General features: G+C 33.7%; 2 protein-coding genes across 3 annotated transcripts; one reads left to right on the top strand and one right to left on the bottom strand.

Moving 5' to 3' along the window:
- The first annotated feature begins 2,818 nt into the window (after positions 1-2,818).
- On the top strand, positions 2,819-10,214 carry LOC129311866 (E3 ubiquitin-protein ligase MBR2-like). Of its 2 annotated transcripts, none has more exons than XM_054954336.1 (8): positions 2,819-3,236; positions 6,109-6,213; positions 6,383-7,989; positions 8,446-8,562; positions 9,040-9,090; positions 9,191-9,301; positions 9,519-9,650; positions 9,855-10,214. In XM_054954336.1, the coding sequence occupies exons 2-8, from the start codon at positions 6,198-6,200 to the stop codon at positions 9,999-10,001; spliced, it is 2,181 nt and encodes a 726-aa protein (XP_054810311.1). In that variant the 5' UTR covers positions 2,819-3,236; positions 6,109-6,197; the 3' UTR covers positions 10,002-10,214. The 2 variants fall into 2 exon arrangements, with proteins under 2 accessions (XP_054810311.1, XP_054810310.1); XM_054954335.1 differs by having other exon boundaries at positions 2,819-3,303.
- A 10,069-nt stretch (positions 10,215-20,283) lies between these two features.
- Positions 20,284-21,144, bottom strand: LOC129311469 (metal-nicotianamine transporter YSL3-like). The gene is made up of 2 exons (XM_054953795.1): positions 20,570-21,144; positions 20,284-20,410 (listed from the first exon to the last, which is right to left on the bottom strand). Exons 1-2 carry the CDS (start codon positions 21,142-21,144, stop codon positions 20,284-20,286), a joined length of 702 nt encoding a protein of 233 aa, XP_054809770.1.
- Positions 21,145-21,325: the final 181 nt, after the last annotated feature.

The raw sequence follows: 21,325 nt of genomic DNA, 5'->3' as shown, positions 1-21,325 counted from the left end.
ATCAACTCTTTGGCGTTGTTCTCTCCTTCTTGTTTCTATTTTTGGATGAAATCTAAAGAGGAAAGAAGAAGAGAAGCGACAGGAAGCGTGAAGTAGTGAGAGAAAAGACATGGCAAGCGTTGCTTTGAGTTTCTCTCCCTTCGTTTTTTCAAAAACATAGCATTGATAGACCTCTCAAACCAAATTAGCAACTGATGCATGCATAATCACTTCTCTTTGGGAGCTACATTTTTTTATTGTTCAATTTTAATATTACTAATAATAATAACAACCACTAATTAAAATATTTAATTAGCATTTAAAATATTATTAACACACGATTTCCCCTTTTCTTTAACTATATAAATTTATAAATATATTTCAGTAATTAAAATATTTTTTATTTTCAATCATATTTTTTATTATCTTTTAATTATTTGGATTTTTCATTTATTTTATTAATATTTTGAGGATTAATATATTTTTATTTAAATTTATATATTTTAATTGTATTTTATTAGTTTATTCATGACTGGTTTGATCCCGATCTAACTCTCGGTTAAATCATTAACTCTTAAATTGCTATTTTGACTGGTTTAATGATCAGTTTGGTGTTCAATAACTTAATTTTTAATATTACTTTATTAATCCTCTTTGCCCCTATTTAGAATTGGGAAATGGGCAAAGTTTGCCCATAAATTCAGTTTCTTTAAAGATGATTGTTTTTTTTGAAGCCTAATCTTTATTCAAAAGGTTTAGAGTCAAGGCCATAAGCCTATTTTTTATTTAAAACTTTATTTTTTTACATCATAATATTACATATTTTTGTTTTCAAAATATAAATCATAATGTTTAAAAATTAAAATAAGTAATATAAATTTTAATTTTAAAATATAAACATATATTTTAAAGTCTAAATTTAATTTAAAACTTAAAAATATTTTTTAAGGGTTAAATAAAAAAAGATAAATGAGCCTCTTAAGCTTGAGTCTGTTTTTATAGGGTAATATTTAAAAGCTCAATTATACTAAAAAAATTTAATTTTTTAAACTCAAATTTTAATAAAAATGAGTTTAAATGGGTAGCTCTTCGAACCCAATTCATGCTCCCAGTTCTACCTCTATTTGCTGCACTGATGGATTAGTTGATAGAATAAGGTATTTTGAAAAAAAAAAACAAAAAAGAAAAACAGGCCAGATTAAAAGATTGGGGGTTTTATATTTATATCCAAATAAATCCGTCAAGTAGTTGCTACTTTAGCATCAGTATTACGATATTTACTTATATTTTTATTAATTTTTGCACGTCTCTTATGCTTGGCTTGGATTGAGGAAAAAGTAATAAGAAAATGAGGAAAGAGGAAAATCAAAGGAAAAGGTTTCAAAAATGACAATTATTTTACTATTTTTAGAAGTTTTTGACTTTTTTCATTAGTTTTCTCCCTTCGCTCCTTTCCTCATCCAATTCAATTGTTAATCAGGCTAGTCATCAATAAAAATATAAAATCTGCAACAACCAAACTGTATGATTCATAAATAATGAATAGTGTAGTTTGAGTGAAAAACATACATAGTTATCGCAAAAGTTTTGAATTTCTTTAATTTTTTCTAAAAGTTTTTTGTGAACTATTTTTTAATATTTTAATCAATAACCAATATTAAGTGCATTGTCTGTAACTTAAAGATCTTAGGATGGATTGGGTTTTATCTGCTGTATCTCACCCAATATTCCAAGAAGCAAGCTATACAACATGTATTTTTTTCATCACCATTAAAAATTTAATAAATTAAAATTAATACAAGATTAAATTAAAAAAATTCTAAATATTATGAATTTTTATTTAATAATTTAAATCTAGCCGGAAAATATGGAAAAAAGATCGAAGCTTTGTCTCCCCCTCTTTGTGATCTCTTTATTCATTTTATTTTAATATTACTGATAATGATTATTTTTGTATTAAAATACATTAATAAATGAGTCAAGGTTGTTAAACTTATGAGTTTAAGCAAACTCGTAAAAAGAATGTAAACTCATATCGAAAACTTGAATTGTAAACTCGAAGAGTTTACTTCTATTAACAAATAGCCATTAAGATATGATAATAATTTAATTTAAATATGTTAAAAATATAAATTATTGAAATGAAACTCATCTACATTAATAAGTTATCATAAACAAGATATAAAAATTTTAAAATAGGAGAACTTATTTTAAAATACAAGACATATTTAGTTTTTTTTTTGTTTTTAAATCAAGTCTTATAATTTTTATGAACCGAGTTTTTAAAAAGTATATACTTAATGTGATAAGTTTAACAAATTTAACTAAACTTGTATATAATTCAAGTTTATAAATTAGTTTACACGATTTGTAAGTTAGATACATAAAAATGTTAAACTTGGAGGTAAACTTATGAGTTTAATTGAGTTTGTATCTAATCTGAGTTTATGAATAAATTGACACGATTTTATAAGCTGAAAATGTAAAAATGTTAAACTCGTAAAGTCAATTCAAAAATTTGACAACTATTCATTGAATAACAATATATCTAATTAAATGCATAATCATTCATACAACGTTATTGTTTGGTTCATTTCTAACAGGCTATTTAATATGCAAATAAACGTCAGTGTCTTATGTACAAAAATTTATGGCAAAGATGGTATAAAAAAAACATATATGGAAAAAAATATTTAAAAGGTATATGAAAATTTAGTCATTTTCCAAAAAAGAGAATGGAAAAAAAAAAAATCAAGTAACCCGCCTTACACGTGAGTAGATACAGACCAAGTGCATGCGTCCCCTCTTCCTTCCTCGCGGCAAATATGGAAGGAAAGTAGTGAACATATTGTAAAGTTTGAAACCAACGCAGGGCGGGGAAAAGATGGGATAAACACTGAGAGCGAATTTGGGAATAAAGGCAATGAATCGCGTTGTTTTTGGTTTAATGTAGAGAATGAGGATGAGACTGAGAGTCATGGAGATGAGCGACACGCTGGATCGGGAGGATAAGCGGACCACAGAAGCGTTACAAACCCTTTGTCTGCAGCCACCCTAGGGATTTTACGACTTGGGATTTTCTGTTTTTACTTCCCTAATGAGATCAATCCTGCAAAGGAATCTTTTTAATACCCAAATTTCCATTCAATGTACAGTCTTCGAAGCTCATGGATACAATGCTCCGATTCAGAGTATAAAAGACACACACCTCTTCAGATTATTCTTGCGGAGAACAGGAAGCGTGGGGGAAGATAACAGTAAGTGTGTTGGAGAAAGATGTTAGAGTTTTACTTTCCCTGCGCCGAATTTCACAATCTATATAGGGTATAATCTCTTTCTCTCTGCCTTGTTTGTATTTTCGATTAGTGTATGAGTCTACTGCAGCCGTGTTTATGTTTATATGACTACTTATTTCGTTAATTCGCTTGTATTTCGAAGTGGGATTTTGGTGTGTGTTTCTACTGATTCTGCTTTGCATTTTCCCTGTAAAATTCCTTAGTTGGTGGGTCGATCGCATTTAACAACCTATATCTTTTTACAAAGTTGGAAACCCTTCCTTAGAACTCGAAAGTAGAGAGAACCCACGGCGCTAAGAAATTTTCTACCCAGTTCGTTTTCTTTGTCCAAGAACCGTAATATTTTCTTTTGTTTAACATGGACTAGCTTTTATGATATTGCTTCAAATCAAATCTCATTTTCTTAGCCCAATTCTAGCTTCGATTTTGTAAATTTGTGTATTCATTTCACTTCGCTGTAAGGATTCAACAATTTAATCACAACGACACAAATTCTTGCTTTTTGATTGAGGCCCAAAGCTTATAAAATTATGAAATTGTTCTAGGTTTTCAATTTGTTTTGGGTTACTCTTCCATTTCCAATTAGTCAATTAGGCCCCAGCCTAACAGTTTAAGCAGTGGGACGTTATGAACGATTTTGAACTTTTATGCACTGGAGTTGTAATTAGAGCAAGTAAACATTAGGATGATAAAATGTGTGTCAGGACTACGATTGGGTAAAACAGAGTTTGGATAAAGATTATTTATAAGCATGATTTTGGGCAGGATTGATTTAATTAAAATGCAGAAGCATATGGGAGCTGGCTTTCATCATGATTTTTTTGGCTTATGATTTTATCAAAATATGGGTGTTTGTATAAATTTTTAGAAAATCACATTTTGTGCTTTTCATAATTATCGTTTTGGGCCATCCAAACAGTCATTCTGGCCCCTAATAAATTCGTAACTGACAATGATATTGTTATCATTTCAATTCATTGTTTAATAAGACCTATGATCCTGTGTTTTCTGTTTTCTACGTGAATTTTGAAAAGGGCTAAACAAATCATGCTCGTTTTTTAAGGGAGAGAAAATGGAATTTATATTCTAATTATCCATCATATATTTTTTTTTTTTGGTTATCATTCCCCTCTTCACTTGTATAGATGATTATTTTTACATTTCTATCTTCAAATGCCAATCAATCATGAAACCAGTTGATATTGTTCAAGAATTGATCACAACCAATCAGGCGTACATTTTATTGAATATATTGTTGGAAATAAGGATTTAACTTAACCATCCTCTAAAGTATTTCACTTTGTCAGCTTTGATTTTTTGAATTTTGTCTCTGCAGAACATGTTGATCCTATCAATATACCTTCATCATTTTAGATTGTAGTTGGACTTGTTTAGATGCATGCTCATTCTCTGGTCTGATGTTCTCATATGCTTCTATCCATGCATTGCATGAATTGCAAAACTGGTTATCTTTTTCAGGATTGAGGTGACTAAGGGATTTTTCCTCTTGAATGATTGTTGATCAAACTGTTCGCCATTTCTTATCATGTTTGTCAATTTTAGTCTCTCTCTCTCTCTCTCTCTCTCTCTGTGTCTTGTGTTATATCTAATAAACATGTAGATGGGACTTCTTGCTTTAGCATATTAGATCTGTCTTTTTGGATAATGGATATATCCCTCCCCCCAATTTAAGTTCTAATTATGCATTGTTTACTTGTACTTTGCTCGCTACTACTTCAGTTTCATGCGTCCTCATCCCCTCTAGTTTTGGATACAATGTTCTTTATGCTGCATTTGTTGTATGTATTGGACTATTGGGGTTTTTGGTATGTAATTAATATTTTTTAAATAGATGCCTTATTTGAGTGAAGGCTGATGTCTGGGTTCTTTTGTATGTTTTGAATACTAATGATGGAGAATGTACATATTTATTGATCGTGCAGGATGAATCAATCTGTTTTAGTCTAGGGTTTTAGCTACGTACTTCATGAGTTCATGGGAATGATTACAGTCGTCTAGTCATTTGTCGACTTCAGTTACTGTATTTGGTAATATATCTTGAGATATTCCAGTCGTGAATGTTAATACTGAGTGTCTGGATATTGTGTGCTACGGTTACAGCCTTGCTTTATGACATTTAAATTAATAATTAGTTCACCCCATTTGGATCTTCCAGAGCTGTATTTCCAGGTGTAGTGGCTGGAAAAAGAAATGTTTTGTTGTATATTCATTAATGTAGCAATCATATTTATCTTGCCTGTGGTTTCAAAAACTCTTTTTGAATAAGTATCCCTTCTAAGTTTCCATGTTGGTTATTATTGTTCATTTCCTCTAAGTCGAGCTTCCTGTTTGTATTTAATACTACTATTTGCACATAAGGCCTACTATTTCCAGCTCTTCTTGCGCGAGAGATGTCTATTTATCAGTTTATTTAATGCAAGCCTGTTAAATTGTGATTTATCTTTCATGTTGAGATGGTTAAGGGCTGTTGAATTCTTGAATTGCTTTCTCAGACTCTCTTTCATTTGGAATTCATTTCATTTTGGTGATCCTGTTTGAGATATCATTGCCATGAATGCATTTATGTCATCCTGCTTTTAAATGCACAATCTTCTCATTTTATTGACATCCATGGCTTATTGTGAAGTTATTCATATACCATTTTAGTAACTTGCTTTTTTTCTGTCTTTGTTGCCATGTTTTACATAACTACATCGGCAGAATTGTGAGCGTAATATGAATAGTTTTGACTAATGTTCTGATGTTGGTTAGAAAAGGCAAATATTGTTTTCTTTCATTACTCACTTCCATTTGCTTGGTTCTCATCATGCAGCCTGAGTGACTCTGCAATTAGCCACACTACCTGGTCCTTTTTTGGATTTTTCTCCTGGATATTCAGCCTTCAGGTCTAACTCATAGGCAATGATGAACCATCAAGGTAACACTTCCTTTTCCTTCTCTCTGTGCAGATGTTTAAATCTTTATCACCACCAATTTCTTATGAACATATAAGATTGACAATCGACCTGGTTTCATGGGCTAATTACAAATAATGCATGATACTTTTGCTGTCACTATCTTGATTCATGATATCCTTGCTATGACAGGAGGAATGAGTCACCTGAATTGTAATGCCAACAACCAAAGCAAGGTCAATCATCAGCTCATTCAAGCATCGGAATTGATACCTACTGCAAGTTCCTTTACTGCAGGTGATCATAGGTTCCCTGATCAGGTTTCGCGGTCAAATCATGCTGGTTATAATGAGAGTTTAAATAATTTTCCAAATAATGATCGCAGTGCTGCTGCTTTTCCTCATGAATCGTCTGAAGTGTTGAGGTTTTCTCCTTTAACTTCCCTTTCTGGAAATGTTAGAAGGTTCCCAGATGGGCTTTCTGGATCAAGTGACTTCCACTCTCAAGCAAGTAATAGTATTATTCCAAGCATTGGTCACAGTGCTGGTGTTGTTCCTCAAAATGTTGACTCAGGTGCAGAATATGCTCGGAACAATTATTATAACGATTTGAATTTGTCACTAAGTCTCGGCCCTCATTCATCTGAACTAGAAAATCAGAATACCAGCAGCTCTTGCACAACTGTAATTGATCTTGGAAGATCAAGTTCTGCAGTGCAAGAGCAAAGTTTGGATAGCAGCTCAGTTAGTATGAGGCGTTTATCCTGCAAGAGAAAGTCTCCTGAACATGCTGTCAGGGAATTGTTAGTAGGTGAGAGTTCTAGCTCAGCTGCACAAACTGGATTTTCCAAGCGGTGGGCTTCTGAAGTCCATGGCAATAATGGGCTAAACATATGTACTCCTTGCACTAGCCCTGTTAGTCATCAAGAACGGTCTGAGACCATTATTGGTCATAGTCCTATAGGGCCAGTTTCTGACGTTCAGCATTTGAATGGAGCTAGACTATCTGAAAACTTCCGAAGTAACATTCATCTTCATACAACTGCAAATCAACAAACTTTTCTACCAACCAGCATTTTGTCATCAGGTTACAGGAGGGATGCTCATATCCAGTTACCCAGTCAGTCACCTTTGTATGGCCAAGTCAACCATCCTCCATTCTTCAGATCTGCAGAAAGTTCTATTAATCCACTGTTCTCAGTGCAGCCTGATGGGCATGTTCCTATTTTTCATGAAACTCCACAGGCTACCCCCTGGATTAACATGATGAGACCAAGAAGTGTTTTTTCTTCATTTTTGCCTGTCAATACTACAGTGGAAAGTGATGCTGTGGCACCCTTTCATTACCCAAGACACATAACTGAAAACATTATGCTTAGCCGCCAAATTGGAGTGAGAAATTGGGTACATGATGCAAGAAACTCACATTTTGTTAATGGAGCTGCAAACTTCCATGGAGATTTTTTCTGCCCTCTTCATGGTTGTGTTTCTGGTATAATTCATTCAGAAAATGCCCCTACTTGGTTCTCAGGGTTCAGTTTTGCTGATCGTTACATGCAGACACCATCAAGAATTGTGAATCACCCTGTGCTTGCAACTACTGGTTTCCCTTGGCCCAGTCACAGCCCAGCAGATTCAGATCTTTCAGCTGTCTTACAGGAACTGCGCTTTGCTGTTGGATTTGTTAATACCGTATCTCAGAATCAGCATGCATCAGGAGCAAGATCTGAGAATCATGCTGCCTTTAATTTTACATGGTCACTTGCTAATGCTCGAAATAGAATGAGGCTGAGGCCTGAGGTATGCTTGATACACCCCTTCTTCAATGTTTTTCTAGCTATTGTGCTTAGAAACATGCTTTGGCCATGATAATACACTATCTCAATACATGCGGATGATTTAGCAATGATTGTTCAGGTACTAAATTGATTAGATTGTAATGTGTGGATAGATACCTGGGCAATACTCTAAAAATTGAAATTAATACATTAATGATGATTACATGTATAATGCATGATGGAGATATCTTTTTTAATCCTGGGATTACGATTCTATTTCTTTATTTCTTTTGTTTTTAAATCAATTCGCTCTTTCTTTGGGTTGCTTGTCCATGGTAAATTATGATTGTTTAAATTGTCTACATAAAACTTATAATCTGTCTTAGTGGTTCTAGCTGCCTAGTATTTTTTTTTTTGGGGTAAATTTGATGTTGATTGGGTTTGATTTTCTTTTGGATTTGGTAATGGTATATCTCAGAATCTGCATGCATCAGAAGCAAGACCCGAGAATCAAGATGATAGCTATTATGATCACCTTTATCATTCGTTTTGGTCGCCTGCTAATGCTGCAAACAGAAGGAGGCTGAGTATTGAGGTATACTTGAGACATCTGTTCTTAAATGGTTTTTCCAGTACTTATGCTTTGCCCTGATGACATGCTCTCTGAATATCTGGGGTGATTCAGCCATGACTGTTTAGTGGAAACAATTGATTTAGTTGTAATGTGTGGAACTGTGTATGCTTATGTAGAAGACTCTAAAAATGGGAATTGATACAAATAATACAAGCGATTATATTATATTAAAGAATTTTTTTTTTTTTCGGTTTTTGGTTATGCATGCACGTGCATGTATTCTTGAGCTATTATGCATGACAACGTGATGGTGATTGTGTACCTGCATTAATTCCTTTGCAATTAAATACCTTATATTTTGCCAGTCTTCAAGTTGAAATCATTTTGGCGACTGTCTACAGTAAATTTAAGTATCTTTCTGATGACTACCTTAATGGATATACTAATTGGTGCATTCGTGATCTAATCAGATGCCTTTTGTATTTCCATATGTTACAGCTTCACCATAGGCTGGCACATATGCGCAGTGAAGACCCCTTGCAGCCTGTGGTAGGTTTTCACACCAATAGAATGTTGCATTATTTGTGATGTCCTCCTAAGCGAGAATCATACACAAACTAATAGAATATTACATTATTTGTGAGCACAGATGATTCCACGGGAATTGAGGATGTTGGACCATTCAATTATAATGGATATCCTTCAGGAGCATGCCAATGTAGATGAGCTGCATTTTGATTTAGACGACTGGACAAATGAGGTAAAAGTTGAAGTAAAGCCTCACTTAAATAGCACTTTCGCTTTTGTTCTTCGTCTAAGGAAGTATTGCACTTGTACATGTTTCCTTGAAGACTGCACGCTTAAATGATCATCCCAGTTATAGTAAATAATCTGTCTTGGCCTCTTGGGATTATATTTTATTTGGATAATTTCTTTTTTCCGAATATTCCTTTCAAACTAATGATTTCCAGCTTCAGGATCTTGCTGCCCTAGCAGAGCCTATTGAGGCGGGCCTGAGTGAGGAAATGATTCTCAGCCACCTTAGGCAGGAAAAATTCCATCTCATCCCAGCTGGGTCTGAGGAAAACGAATGCTGCTGCATATGTCAGGTGAGGTCCACTACATTTTAATAAATTCAAGCCCAGGAGGAGATTTTTGGAGTTCTAGTCCATGGATAGAAATTTTTAGTGGCGTTCATGAAAATTTCTTCATTTTGCCTCTCCTATTATATTAATTGTTCAAGCTTTTCTTATACTTAACGGTTCCCATCTCTCGGTCTTGATTTATGCTTGTGTTCTTGTTACCATTTGCAGGAGGAGTACCATGAAAATGAAGATCTGGGCAAGCTGTGCTGTGCCCACAGATTTCACGTAGACTGTATCAAGCCATGGCTCGAGCTGAAGAACATCTGCCCCATTTGCAAACAAGTCGCACTTCCTCTTTTTCTTGATTCTCCTTAAATTTATGTATCTTTTTTCCTGCATGAAAGAAGCTTATTGACAATGCAACCTCATGTTTGGATACAAATTTGCTTCAAATGACATCTGTATCCCGATCTAAGGTTTAAGTCAAAGCAGTTTTGGATAGTTTTTCAAGTTCAGCTGTGTTATTATTCATATGTTGTTGTTTGGATACAAATTTGCTTCAAATGATTTTTGTATTCCGACCTATAAGGTTTTCAAGTTCAGTTGCGTCACCCTTCATTTGTTCCATTAAATGCAATTTAATTTAAATTTTTCCGACGACCCAAATTACCCTCATCCCTGAAAAAAAGTTAATTATCAACGTCACTAACGTAAATAGAGTATATATTAATTATCCACAAGCATTAAAGAGATCAAATCACATGGGATATTTTTAGTTATATAATAATATTATCAATTTATTGAAAAAGTTTAGAATTTTATATTGTGTCATTTATCAGCATATGGGCTCTCTTTTATTTTTAAAATTTTAATTTAAAATTTAAAATTTTTCTTTAAAACATTCAAATTACGCGCACACACATCTTAAAACACACCACTTACTTTAGTTATCATGACGCACTGAATTTGTTTTGACGACGATAAACTAGTTTGCAAACGCAAACTTAATATGGAGATAGTGATAGAATAATAGATAATCTTCTCAAAATGGCTTCATGACATGGTCCTTAGCATTGAAGAGACGGCACATGCTTTGAGTTAGATCATTGTGCATAGCCATAGATCACCAGGACCGGTGTGGCAAGATGAAAATAGCAATAACCAGACGGGACGTGCACAGCATTTACTGAAAGCAAGCACAGCATTTACTGAAGCTCACGGTCCTCCTACCGAATCACCGTAAACATTACAGAGTACGGTACACATCTCGAGGTGACCTCATCTCTTGTTTGGACGACAGACTGAAATCCCTTACTTGGCGTGTAAGATCTTTCGTTGATTCATTCTGTATTTGAGCTCTTCAAAGCTGTGTTGTGTACCTGTCTTGCCGAAAAGAAAGCTTGCGTTGTGACATTTGCTGACGTGGACGATGGTGTTTTGTGGTCCCTAACGCTGCGCTGAATTTACGGGAACTATATTGTACTGCTTCTGTGGTCTTCCCGAACTACATAGGGTACTTTAAAAAAATGATTTATATTATTTATTATGAATTTTAAAACATTATAATTTATATTTTAAATAATGAATATATAATATTATAATATCAAACTTAATTTTTAAAAAAATTAAAAAAAATGGATTTTCAGGCTCAACCCTGAGCCCATTTAATGAATATTGATTTTAAAAAATAATTAATTTTAAGGGGAAAGGTTTTGAGAATATGAGATGAACTTGTATGAGCCAAGTTCACTTATTTTTTTGATTCTATATATTAAAATTTATTTCAATTAGCAACTTATTTTTTATGTTATAATTCTCTTTTACATACAATTTTACAATTTGTGTAATTTTCATTTGAATTTTGTTGCACATTTCACACATATTTTCTTATTTGAGGTTTCATATATACCATTTTTTTTTAAATTGAGATCTATTAACTTTCATGAAGTATTTCTTTTTTGTATAAAAATAAAAATAATATAAAGTAAGTTGTGACATATATAGTCCCTCCACTAAATTTTCAAGACACATTTGGAAATAATTTAGTATCCTAAATTATAAAATACTTAAAGTTTCATTGATTATATTTGTTCAATATCACCTTTCCCAATTTATTATATTTGATTCTCTATTTATATCTTGTATTAAATTAAAGATATTTTAAAAATTTATATTTTTGCTTTAAAATAATAAGATTATAAAGTATATATAATGAAATTTATATCTTTTAAAAAATTTACATCTTTTCAATTATATCCTTATTAAATACTTCTTCTAAGTGCCTTGAAAATGATAATTAAAATTTTAATATATGATTTTTAAAAAAATGTAATAAATGAAGCAGGGTATAGTTAAAAAATAATTATAAAAATTATTAATACAATATTTTAAATTAAGCAAAATTTTTAAAAGATATCTTATATTATAATTTAAAAAAGATTTTTTTAGAATTAGTTTCATATTCACCGCTTATTTTCCCTATAAGACCCATACCCACCTTTTCTATTATAAAATATTTATAATCTTAATCTTTTATTTTTTATTTACTATATAATAATTAATAATTACTATAAAAAGTAAAAAGAGGTCTACAAGAACCATCCTTACAATATAAGAGGGTAGATTTGAAAACACAATAAAATCTCACGAAACATTAAAAAAATTTAAAATTTTAAGTCTTTTTAATGTAAATATGATTTTATATACAATTATGAAAAAAAAGTTAATATGCGATTCAAAACTATAAACTATAAGTCTATAGATAATTTGAACCTTAAATTTTTACAAGATACTTCTTTCATTTAAAAATATAAGGTATTTTTTGAAGAGTTAGATATTCAAAAATATAAAATATTTTTATCTTTCAAAATATAATCATTGCTTTGTTTTTTCAAAAGTGCCCTCATTAATAATAATTTTATATTTATTATAGGATATTTAATAGGAGTAAATATGAACAGATAGAGTTAGTTTAAAAGTATGTAACTACTTTATTGAGAGGTAAGATTCAATTAAAAATACTTTACTTTTTGAACAGAAAGAGCCTATTCTTAATATTAAATAATTAAAGTTGAGACAATTTCATCTCACCATAAATTTAAACTAATGTCCGTTAATTTTTTAAAAAATAAGATATAATATGTGATTTTTCTCAAATAAAAATAGGGGAGAGAGAGAGTAATATTTGATAACACTGACATATTAGGCCTTAATTTAAAAAAAACTAAAAAATATTTATTTAAATTTAATATTAGGACAAAATTATACCCACTTTAATTATTTAAAATTTATAATATACTTTTTAAATGTTTAAGCTCAAATTGTCCATAAAGTTTAAATTGCATATTAATTCATTATAAAAATATCTTTGTATCCCTCCTTCTTCTTGTCGGCTTCTTCTGGAACTTTACCGTTCACTATCCGCCGTCAGCTATTCTTGTTCATTCACCGACAATATTCTCTCCTGCAATGTGAGTCTTATTCCTTATTTTGTCATCATGAGTGAATGTTAATCTCGTATTTCTGAACTGAACACAGGATGGATATTTAGAAAGATTGTGTCGAAGGAAAATGGCTCAACCGAAGGAAAACGGAGAGAAGTACTTGCTGTGTGAAAGCTATATTGGAAGTAAAAGGCTTAGCCTCATTATCATCACTCAGTAGAACCATCACAGCACCAGCGTCAACGTTCCCCACTTTCATTCCCTTTCCTTCCAAACTCAGCATCTCGATCTCCTACCAGCAACTCCGAACGACAACCGGCACAAATGGTATAATTCACCGCTGATCGCTTCTCCTTATAAACAGCACTACAACTCCTCCACCGCTTTCACCGAGGACAATGAAAGGCTCAGGCAAAAGCAACTTCATTCTCATGTCCAAGCTCGTGCATATGAAAAAGAGGGGTGAACCAGATTAGCCGACAGGATTGAGGGTGATTTGGGTGACACGAGTGGTGTTGTATGTGTGTCAAAAGCGTGTGTGTCAAAGTCCCATATTGAATAAAAGAAAGACTCTCCTAGTGTAAGGAATGAAGTGGGTTAGTAAAATCAGCTTGGAGAAGAAGTGACCTCACACATATGAGACAAGCTAACACAGGGCAATCATAGTTGAAATCAGCCAATTCGCCCCCTGCATGCGAGTTCAAGAGGCATTAGGTTCCTTTTATCAGGTTATTTTTACAAAAATAATTAATTATTTTTAGCTTACCCGAAAACCTTTGATTTTGCTGTTGTTTTGAATTTGAACTTGAGGTCTTGGCAGTTTTTGCACATTAAACCTCTTCTGAAAATCAATTTTGTAGGTTAATGACTTAAACATTTTGTCTGCCAAACATCTTCGAATTAATGAATGCTAAGCGTTTTTGGATTAATGGACGTGTGCCTTTTTTCTAAGCATTTTTGTGTGCGTTTTTGATCGGTGATTATGACCCAACATTTGTGTCTCCATTTTCGGGCTATATATAAGCCCTGGGTGCTGACAAAAAGAATAAGCCTCTTGAGTTTTCAAGGTTCTCTCCTCCCTCTGCCTTCTGTTCGTCTGTATTTACTTTTAGTTTCTATTGTTCTGCTCCCTTGCTCTACTGCAGGAAGTGCTTGTTTAATTCTGAAAAACTGCCAGTCCGTCATCCAGGTGTGCCAGAATAGTTCTTAAGGACAGTGTCCTTTTGGGCACGACTCAAGTAGATAGAAATTTGCTGTTCACGTTTGCCGTGGTGCCACTTACAATCTTAAGAACTATTCAATCCAATGGCGACAAACAGTACTAAAAATGTCACTCCTGAAGGCATGCACAGTGGTTCAGCTAGAGGTCAGTACGTCCCTGTCGCTGTTGTTGTCCCCCTACCGAGGTCGTTCCCAGACATATTGAAGATAGAAGTCTTTGACAGCCAGAACTTCAAACACTGGCAGGAACGAGTCTTCACCGTTCTTGACATACATGGTATGGCTGCTGCTCTTGCTCAATCCGAGCCTCTTGCTGATACTGATCAAGCCCAGAGAGTTGCATGGACTCATGCAAACAAGGTATACTGGCACACTATCATTAGCACTTTATCTAATGATTTGTTTGATGTCTATTGTGTCTATAAGGAAGCTTGTAAGATATGAGAGTTTTTGGTGACAAAGTACACTGCTGAGGATGCTGGCAAACAAAAGTTCGTTGTGGGCAACTACTACAAATGGGAGATGACCGAAAACAAGGATGTGAAGGAGCAAATCAACAAATATCATAAGCTGCTGGAGGAGTTTCATGCTGAAAACATTAACCTTTCAGACAAGTTCGTTGCTGGGATCCTGATTGAGAAGCTGTCAGAATCTTGGTCTGATTACAAACAGCAACTGAAACACAAACAGAAGCAGCTGTTCTTGACTGACCTGATCACTCACATCATCATCAAAGACACCAATTGCAAGGCAATACGTGCAACCCGAACCAAAGAAATGACATCCAAAGCCAACTTGTTGGAGACAAAACCTCACAACAAGAGGTATGATTCTAAACCTAAAGACAAGAAGAACAGGAAATCTGATTGTAAACCCAATGCTTCTAACCGTTCTTTTAAGAAGAAAGGAGACTATTTTGTCTGTGGTAAACCAGGATACTATGCAGCACAGTGTAGGAAGAGAGCAAACCGTGATAAGCCTCGAAAGCCAAATGTAAATTTGGTACAACGAGATGGTGACAGTGATGATGACATCATTGCTGCAGTGGTGTCACAAGCTCTCTTGATTTCTGATGTGAAGAAATGGGTGGTAGACTCCAAGGCTACCAGGCACATATATGTGCTAGCCAAGAGATGTTTACCTCTTATAATCCTGTAAAGGAAGGGGAAGACCATGTTTACCTTGCTGATTCCCGAACTGCTAAAGTTTTAGAAAAAGAGAAAGTGGTCTTAAAGCTCATATCAAGAAAGACTCTGGCTCTGAACAATATTCTACATGTGCCTGAAGTTAGAGCTAACTTAGTGTCAGTTGCTCTTTTAGGGAAAGTTGGGGTTAGAATGTCATTTGAATCTGACAAGATTGTAATGACAAAAAATAATGTGTTTGTGGGCAAAGGGTATTGTAATCAAGGACTGTTTATTTTGAATGTTGATAAATGAATAAGACTGAATCTTCTGAGTATATGCCTATTTGTATGGTTGATTCCTTTGATCTATGGCATACTAGACTAGGTCATGCTAGTAAAGGTTATATAAATAGGATGCGACAACTTAGACTACTTTCTGAAATTAAAAACAATGATTTTGGAAAATGTGAAGTATGTGCAGAAACTAAATAAAGTAAAAAACCTCACTTTTCTAGTCAAAGAGAATATAAATTACTATCTTTAATTCACACAGATTTAGGTGACTTAAAACAAACCATGACTAGAGGTAGTAAAAAATATTATATCACCTTTATTAATGATTTTTCAAGATATACTAAGGTATACTTGTTAAGGAACAAAGATGAGGCTTTTGAAAAATTTCTTTTATATAAAGCAGAGGTTAAGAATCAGTTAAACAAAAGGATTGAAAGGGTTAGATCTAATAGAGGTGGAGAATATGTCTTGTTTAATGATTTTTGTGAAAAAGAAGGGATTATACATGAGATAACACTTCCTTATTCTTCCGTGTCTAATGGTGTTGTAGAAATGAAAAATAGAACGTTAAAGGAAATAATGAATTCTTTACTTGTGAGTTCTTCTGCACCTGATAACTTGTGGGGTAAAGCTATTTTGTCTGTATGTTTTTTACAAAATAGGATACCTTATAAGAAAATAAAAAAAACACCTTATGAGTTATGGAAAGGGTTTACCCTAAATTTAAAATATTTGAAAGTGTGGGGGTGTCTTGCGAAAGTTTTATTGCCTGATCCTAAAAAGAGAAAAATTGGTTTTAAAACTTCTGATTATATGTTTATTGAATATGCTGAACAAAGTGTAGCGTATCATTTTTTAGACCAAAACACAATTGTAGAGACTAAGGATGTTGAATTTTTTGAACATATTTTTCCCTTAAAAATTAAGCATGTTTCTAAACCTATTGAGAATTCAGAATTTGAACAAAATTTAAATGAGGATTTGGTTTTATAGAGAAGTAAAAGGCAAAGGAAAAAAATAAGTTTTGAAGATGATTTTTACACTTATTTAGTACAAGATGAATCGTTAAATTTTTATGAAGCTATTTCTTCTCCTGATGCTAAATTTTGGAAAGAAGCAATAGAAATTGAAATTGATTCTTTAGGGAAAAATAAAACTTGGGTTTTATCAGATTTGCCCTAAGGAGCTAAGGCTATTGGGTTTAAATGGATTTTTTTAAAAAAATATTTTTCAAACAGTTCAATTGATAAGTATAAAGCAAGGCTTATGGCCAAGGGTTTTACTCAAAAGGAAAATATAGATTATTTTGACACATTTTCTCCTGTGACTAGAATCTCTTCTATAAGAGTTCTTATTGCTTTGGCTTTAATTTACAAACTTTTTGTTCACCAAATGGATGTTAAAATCACCTTTTTAAATGGTGATTTGGAAGAAAAAATTTATATGGTACAGCCTGAAGGATGTGTGATTCCTGGGTAAGAAAATAAAGTTTGTAAACTTGTCAAGTCTTTGTATGGCTTAAAACAAACTCCTAAACAATGGCATGAGAAACTTAATTAAGTTTTGACAACTAGTGGATTTTCTACTGTTGAAGTAGAAAGATGTGTTTATACAAAGCTTGTGAATAATGATTATGTGATTATATACTTGTATGTGGATGATATGATAATTTTTGGATCTAGTATGTGTGTTGTTAATGAAACAAAAAATTTTCTTTCTTCAAATTTTAATATAAAAGATATGGGTGAAGCCAAGGTAATCTTGGGTGTAAAAATTATAAGAAATGAAAATGGAATTTTTCTTTTACAAGAACATTATGTTGAGAAAATTCTCAGAAAGTTTGGACATCTTGAAGATGCTCCTTTGAGTACTCCTTATGATTCAAGTGTGCAATTAAAAAAGCACAAGGGTGACCCAGTTGCTCAGTCTGAGTATGCACAAATTATTGGAAGTCTATTGCATTTGATGAACTTTACTTGGCCTGATATAGTTTATGTTATAGGCAAATTGAGCAGATATACCCACTATCCAGGTAGTAAACAATGGGAGGCTCTGGTGAGAGTCTTGAGATATTTGAGAGATACTATGAATTATGGTATATTGTATAGTGGATTTCTTGCTGTATTGGAAGGATACAGTGATGCCTACTGAATTTCAGATTCAGATGAGACAAAATTCACTAGTGGTTATATATCACTCTTGATGGTGGTGCAATAACCTGGAAGTCTACAAAACAGACAATCAACAAAAATCCTCAAGGAATTTTGAGTTTATTGCTATGGAGCTGGTTGGGACTGAGGTTGAGTGGTTGAAAAACTTCTTAGCAAGTATTCCAATAGGTAAAAAGCCCACACCATCAGTGTCTTTACATTGTGATAGCCAGTCTGCAATAGCAACGGCTAAAAATAAGATCTTCAATGGCAAAAGTAGACATATCTGATTGAGATATAATATTATAAGGCAGTTGCTCAAAGATGGGGTCATCTCAATCGATTATGTGAGATCAGAGTTAAATCTGGCGGATCCGTTAACTAAACCCCTAGGGAAAAAATCTATTATTGAAACGTCGAGGGGAATAGGATTTAAGCCTATTTGAAATTAACGGTGATGGCAACCCAACCTTTGTGATTGGAGATCCCATAAAGAAGGTTCAATGGGTAAGAACAAGTCACTTGTTAGTTCTGCTAGCACTGAATTTTGTCCCTTCCTATGGCTTGAGAAAGTGCTAGAATGCATTGAACGAAGGTTGAGAGAAAGCTCTTAATGTTTACATAGTCCTTATGGATGGTATATTCATTGCAGATATACTTGATGAAAACACCTATACAAATATGGAGTGGGGCCGCTCCTATGAGATCATGGTAAAATCTTTAGAGGATTTGTTAAAAGTAGGTATCCATATGGCCGATAACGTGCAAAACTATTGTTAACAGCATAGATTGTGGGGGTATAATCCAATTTATAAGACCTCTAGCTCACGCTCAAGATCTGTTGGTTCAATAACGAAGTTACATCAACTTTTCTGTGTGTTAAGTTTTATTAGTCTAGGTTTGGTTCAAGTTGACAGACACTAAATTCAAAGTGATTATCCTTCGTGTGAATAACTCAGACGAACATAGATCCTTTTGACACATGTGGGAGATTGTTGTATGTGTGTCAAAAGTGTGTGTGTGTGTGTGTCAAAGTCCCACATTGACTGAAAGAAAGACTCTCCTAGTGTATATATACTAAGGAATGAAGTGAGCTAGTAAAATGGACTTGGAGAAGAAGTGGCCTGCGCACATGAGACAAGCCAACATAGGGCAATCGCAGTTGAAATTAGCCGATTCGCCCCCTCTACGCACGAGTTCAAGAGGCACTGGGTTCGTTTTACCAGGCTATTTTTACAAAAATAATTAAATAAATAATTATTTTTAGCTTACCCGAAAAACCTCTGATTTTGCTGTTTTGAATTTGAACTTGAGGCCTTGACAGTTTTTGGACATTAAACCTCTTTTGAAAATTGATTTTGTGGGTTAATGACTTAAACATTTTGTCTTCCAAACATCTCCAAATTAATGAACGCTAAACGTTTTCGGATTAATGGACGTGTACGTTTTTGCTGTTTAAGGCGTGTGTAACTGAAGCATTAATCCATGAACGTTTTGTTGTTTAATGTGTGTGTAACCGAAGCATTAACCAGTGATTATGACCCAGCATTTGTGTCTCCATCTTCGGGCTATATATAGCCCCTAAGTGCTGACAGAAAGAATAAGCCTCTTGAGTTTTCAAGGTTCTCTCCTCCCTCTGCCTTCTGTTCGTCTGTGTCTACTTTTAGTTTCTGTTATTCTGCTCCCTTACTTCGTCGCAGGAAGTGCTTGTTTAATCTTGGAGAACTGTCGATCCGTCGTCCAGGTGTGCCGGAATAGTTCTTAAGGACAATGTCCTTCCAGGCATGACTCAAGCAGATAGAAGTTTGCTGTTCACGTCTGCCGCTAGTGTCGCTTACAGGTGGAGTCAAGGGAGCAGGAGAAGCAACAGATAAAGGAAGTCTAGTGAGGGAGAGATCAACGGTGAAGCAGAGTCCCAAGCAGCTAAGCAAGGAGGTAGATGCCAGGATATGCTGGTAATTGAATATAAAAGTATATTTATATTAAATGAACTTGAGGCTTTAAGTGTATTTTAACGTTTTGTTGGATTTTATTATATTTTCATTTTTTATATGGAATTTTATAGGATTTCTCCCTTTAAGGATCATAAAATTAAATTATTCATTGTATGATATTTAATGGTATTTTTGTCTTAAAAAATTAACTACTAGATTTTTAGATAATTTAAATTTAAAATAGTTTCGAAATATGAAATCATTGACATAAATAATTGGGTAAAAAGATAAAAATATTAATAAACCCATCTGTGAAAACTATCTAGTAGCCTAAAGTATCAAAAAATAATAAAAATACTCATAATATTATTTTAATAGGTGCAACAGTGATAAATTTATCAAATTCATTAAATGTATGTTAATTTGTAGTGTTGAATGCTTAGTTGGTTTGTCACCTATCAAAATTTTCTATTTAATATTCAACTTATGCTACACATCCAGCATCACATTGCCCACACACATGTCTATTGAAAAGTAAACCCTCACTAAAAATGACACCACCACCACCATTGGAGGCGGGAGCCATCGATCTGCCCTCTTTGGGCTCACATCTCTTGGTAGAGAGGTTTCTTCATTTTTTTTTTTACTCTATTTCTCTCATTTTCATGATTCATTAATTTTATCATTTAAACAATTATTTAATAAAATAATTGGAATGGTAGAAATAGGAAAAATGGAGGGAAAAAAATGGAGAAGCCCCTTCCCCACATCCCTCATCAAGTTGGCTATCACAACGAAGGTGAAAAATTCGTAACACAACTCCAAGCATTGTTGTGGCAATGTAAAGAAGCCTTTAACGTCCAAAATTGCCATGTTTCTACACATGAGAGCATGTGGTGCTCTGTATTCTCCGTTGAAATTCCCGACATCGAAGGCCTTGTAAAACAAGAAGAAACACAGAGGGGCCACCACACATCCCATCGACATGCCTATGGCTTGTGTTAAGAGCATGGACTGGGGAGAAGTGAAGGCAAGGTGTCCGGTTTTGAAGTCATGCATTAGATTTGATGAGATGGAGACCATTGATTTGATGAGGCCATAGCCAATGACTCCAATGATGAAGGCATCATTTTTGCTAGACATAGTGGTGAGGATGAAGAGAGCCACCTTGCCACAGTTATAGGCCATGTTGATGTCGATTAAGCCAACGTCGTAGTTGTAGAAGCTGAGGGCAAGGGCGAGGAGGTAAGCAACGATTATGAAGTACCACTTCAATCGAGGGAACATGAGAGGGACAGCGACAGTGAAGATAACGGCAAAGAATATATATACACTGTATAGGCCACCCATATTGGAATGCTTTTTCTCAAGAACACTTCATTTCATTTCAGATCATCCTATGGTTGTGTTTGGTGATTGTCTGACCCTGCTTCGACTACAAAGATATTACAAATTATGACCGTCCCACCTCACCTCTCTCAAATTACTTCTTATGCATTTAGAAAATTGTCCTGTCACTAGCCAAAAAGTA

Source organism: Prosopis cineraria, unplaced genomic scaffold (assembly GCF_029017545.1).
Source record: "Prosopis cineraria cultivar Desert tree isolate PC_DT_omini unplaced genomic scaffold, ASM2901754v1 PC5, whole genome shotgun sequence".
NCBI classification, from domain to species: Eukaryota; Viridiplantae; Streptophyta; class Magnoliopsida; order Fabales; family Fabaceae; genus Prosopis; species Prosopis cineraria.
The sequence above is the reverse complement of the archived record's forward strand: the minus strand, read 5'-3'. Positions and strand labels throughout refer to the sequence as shown.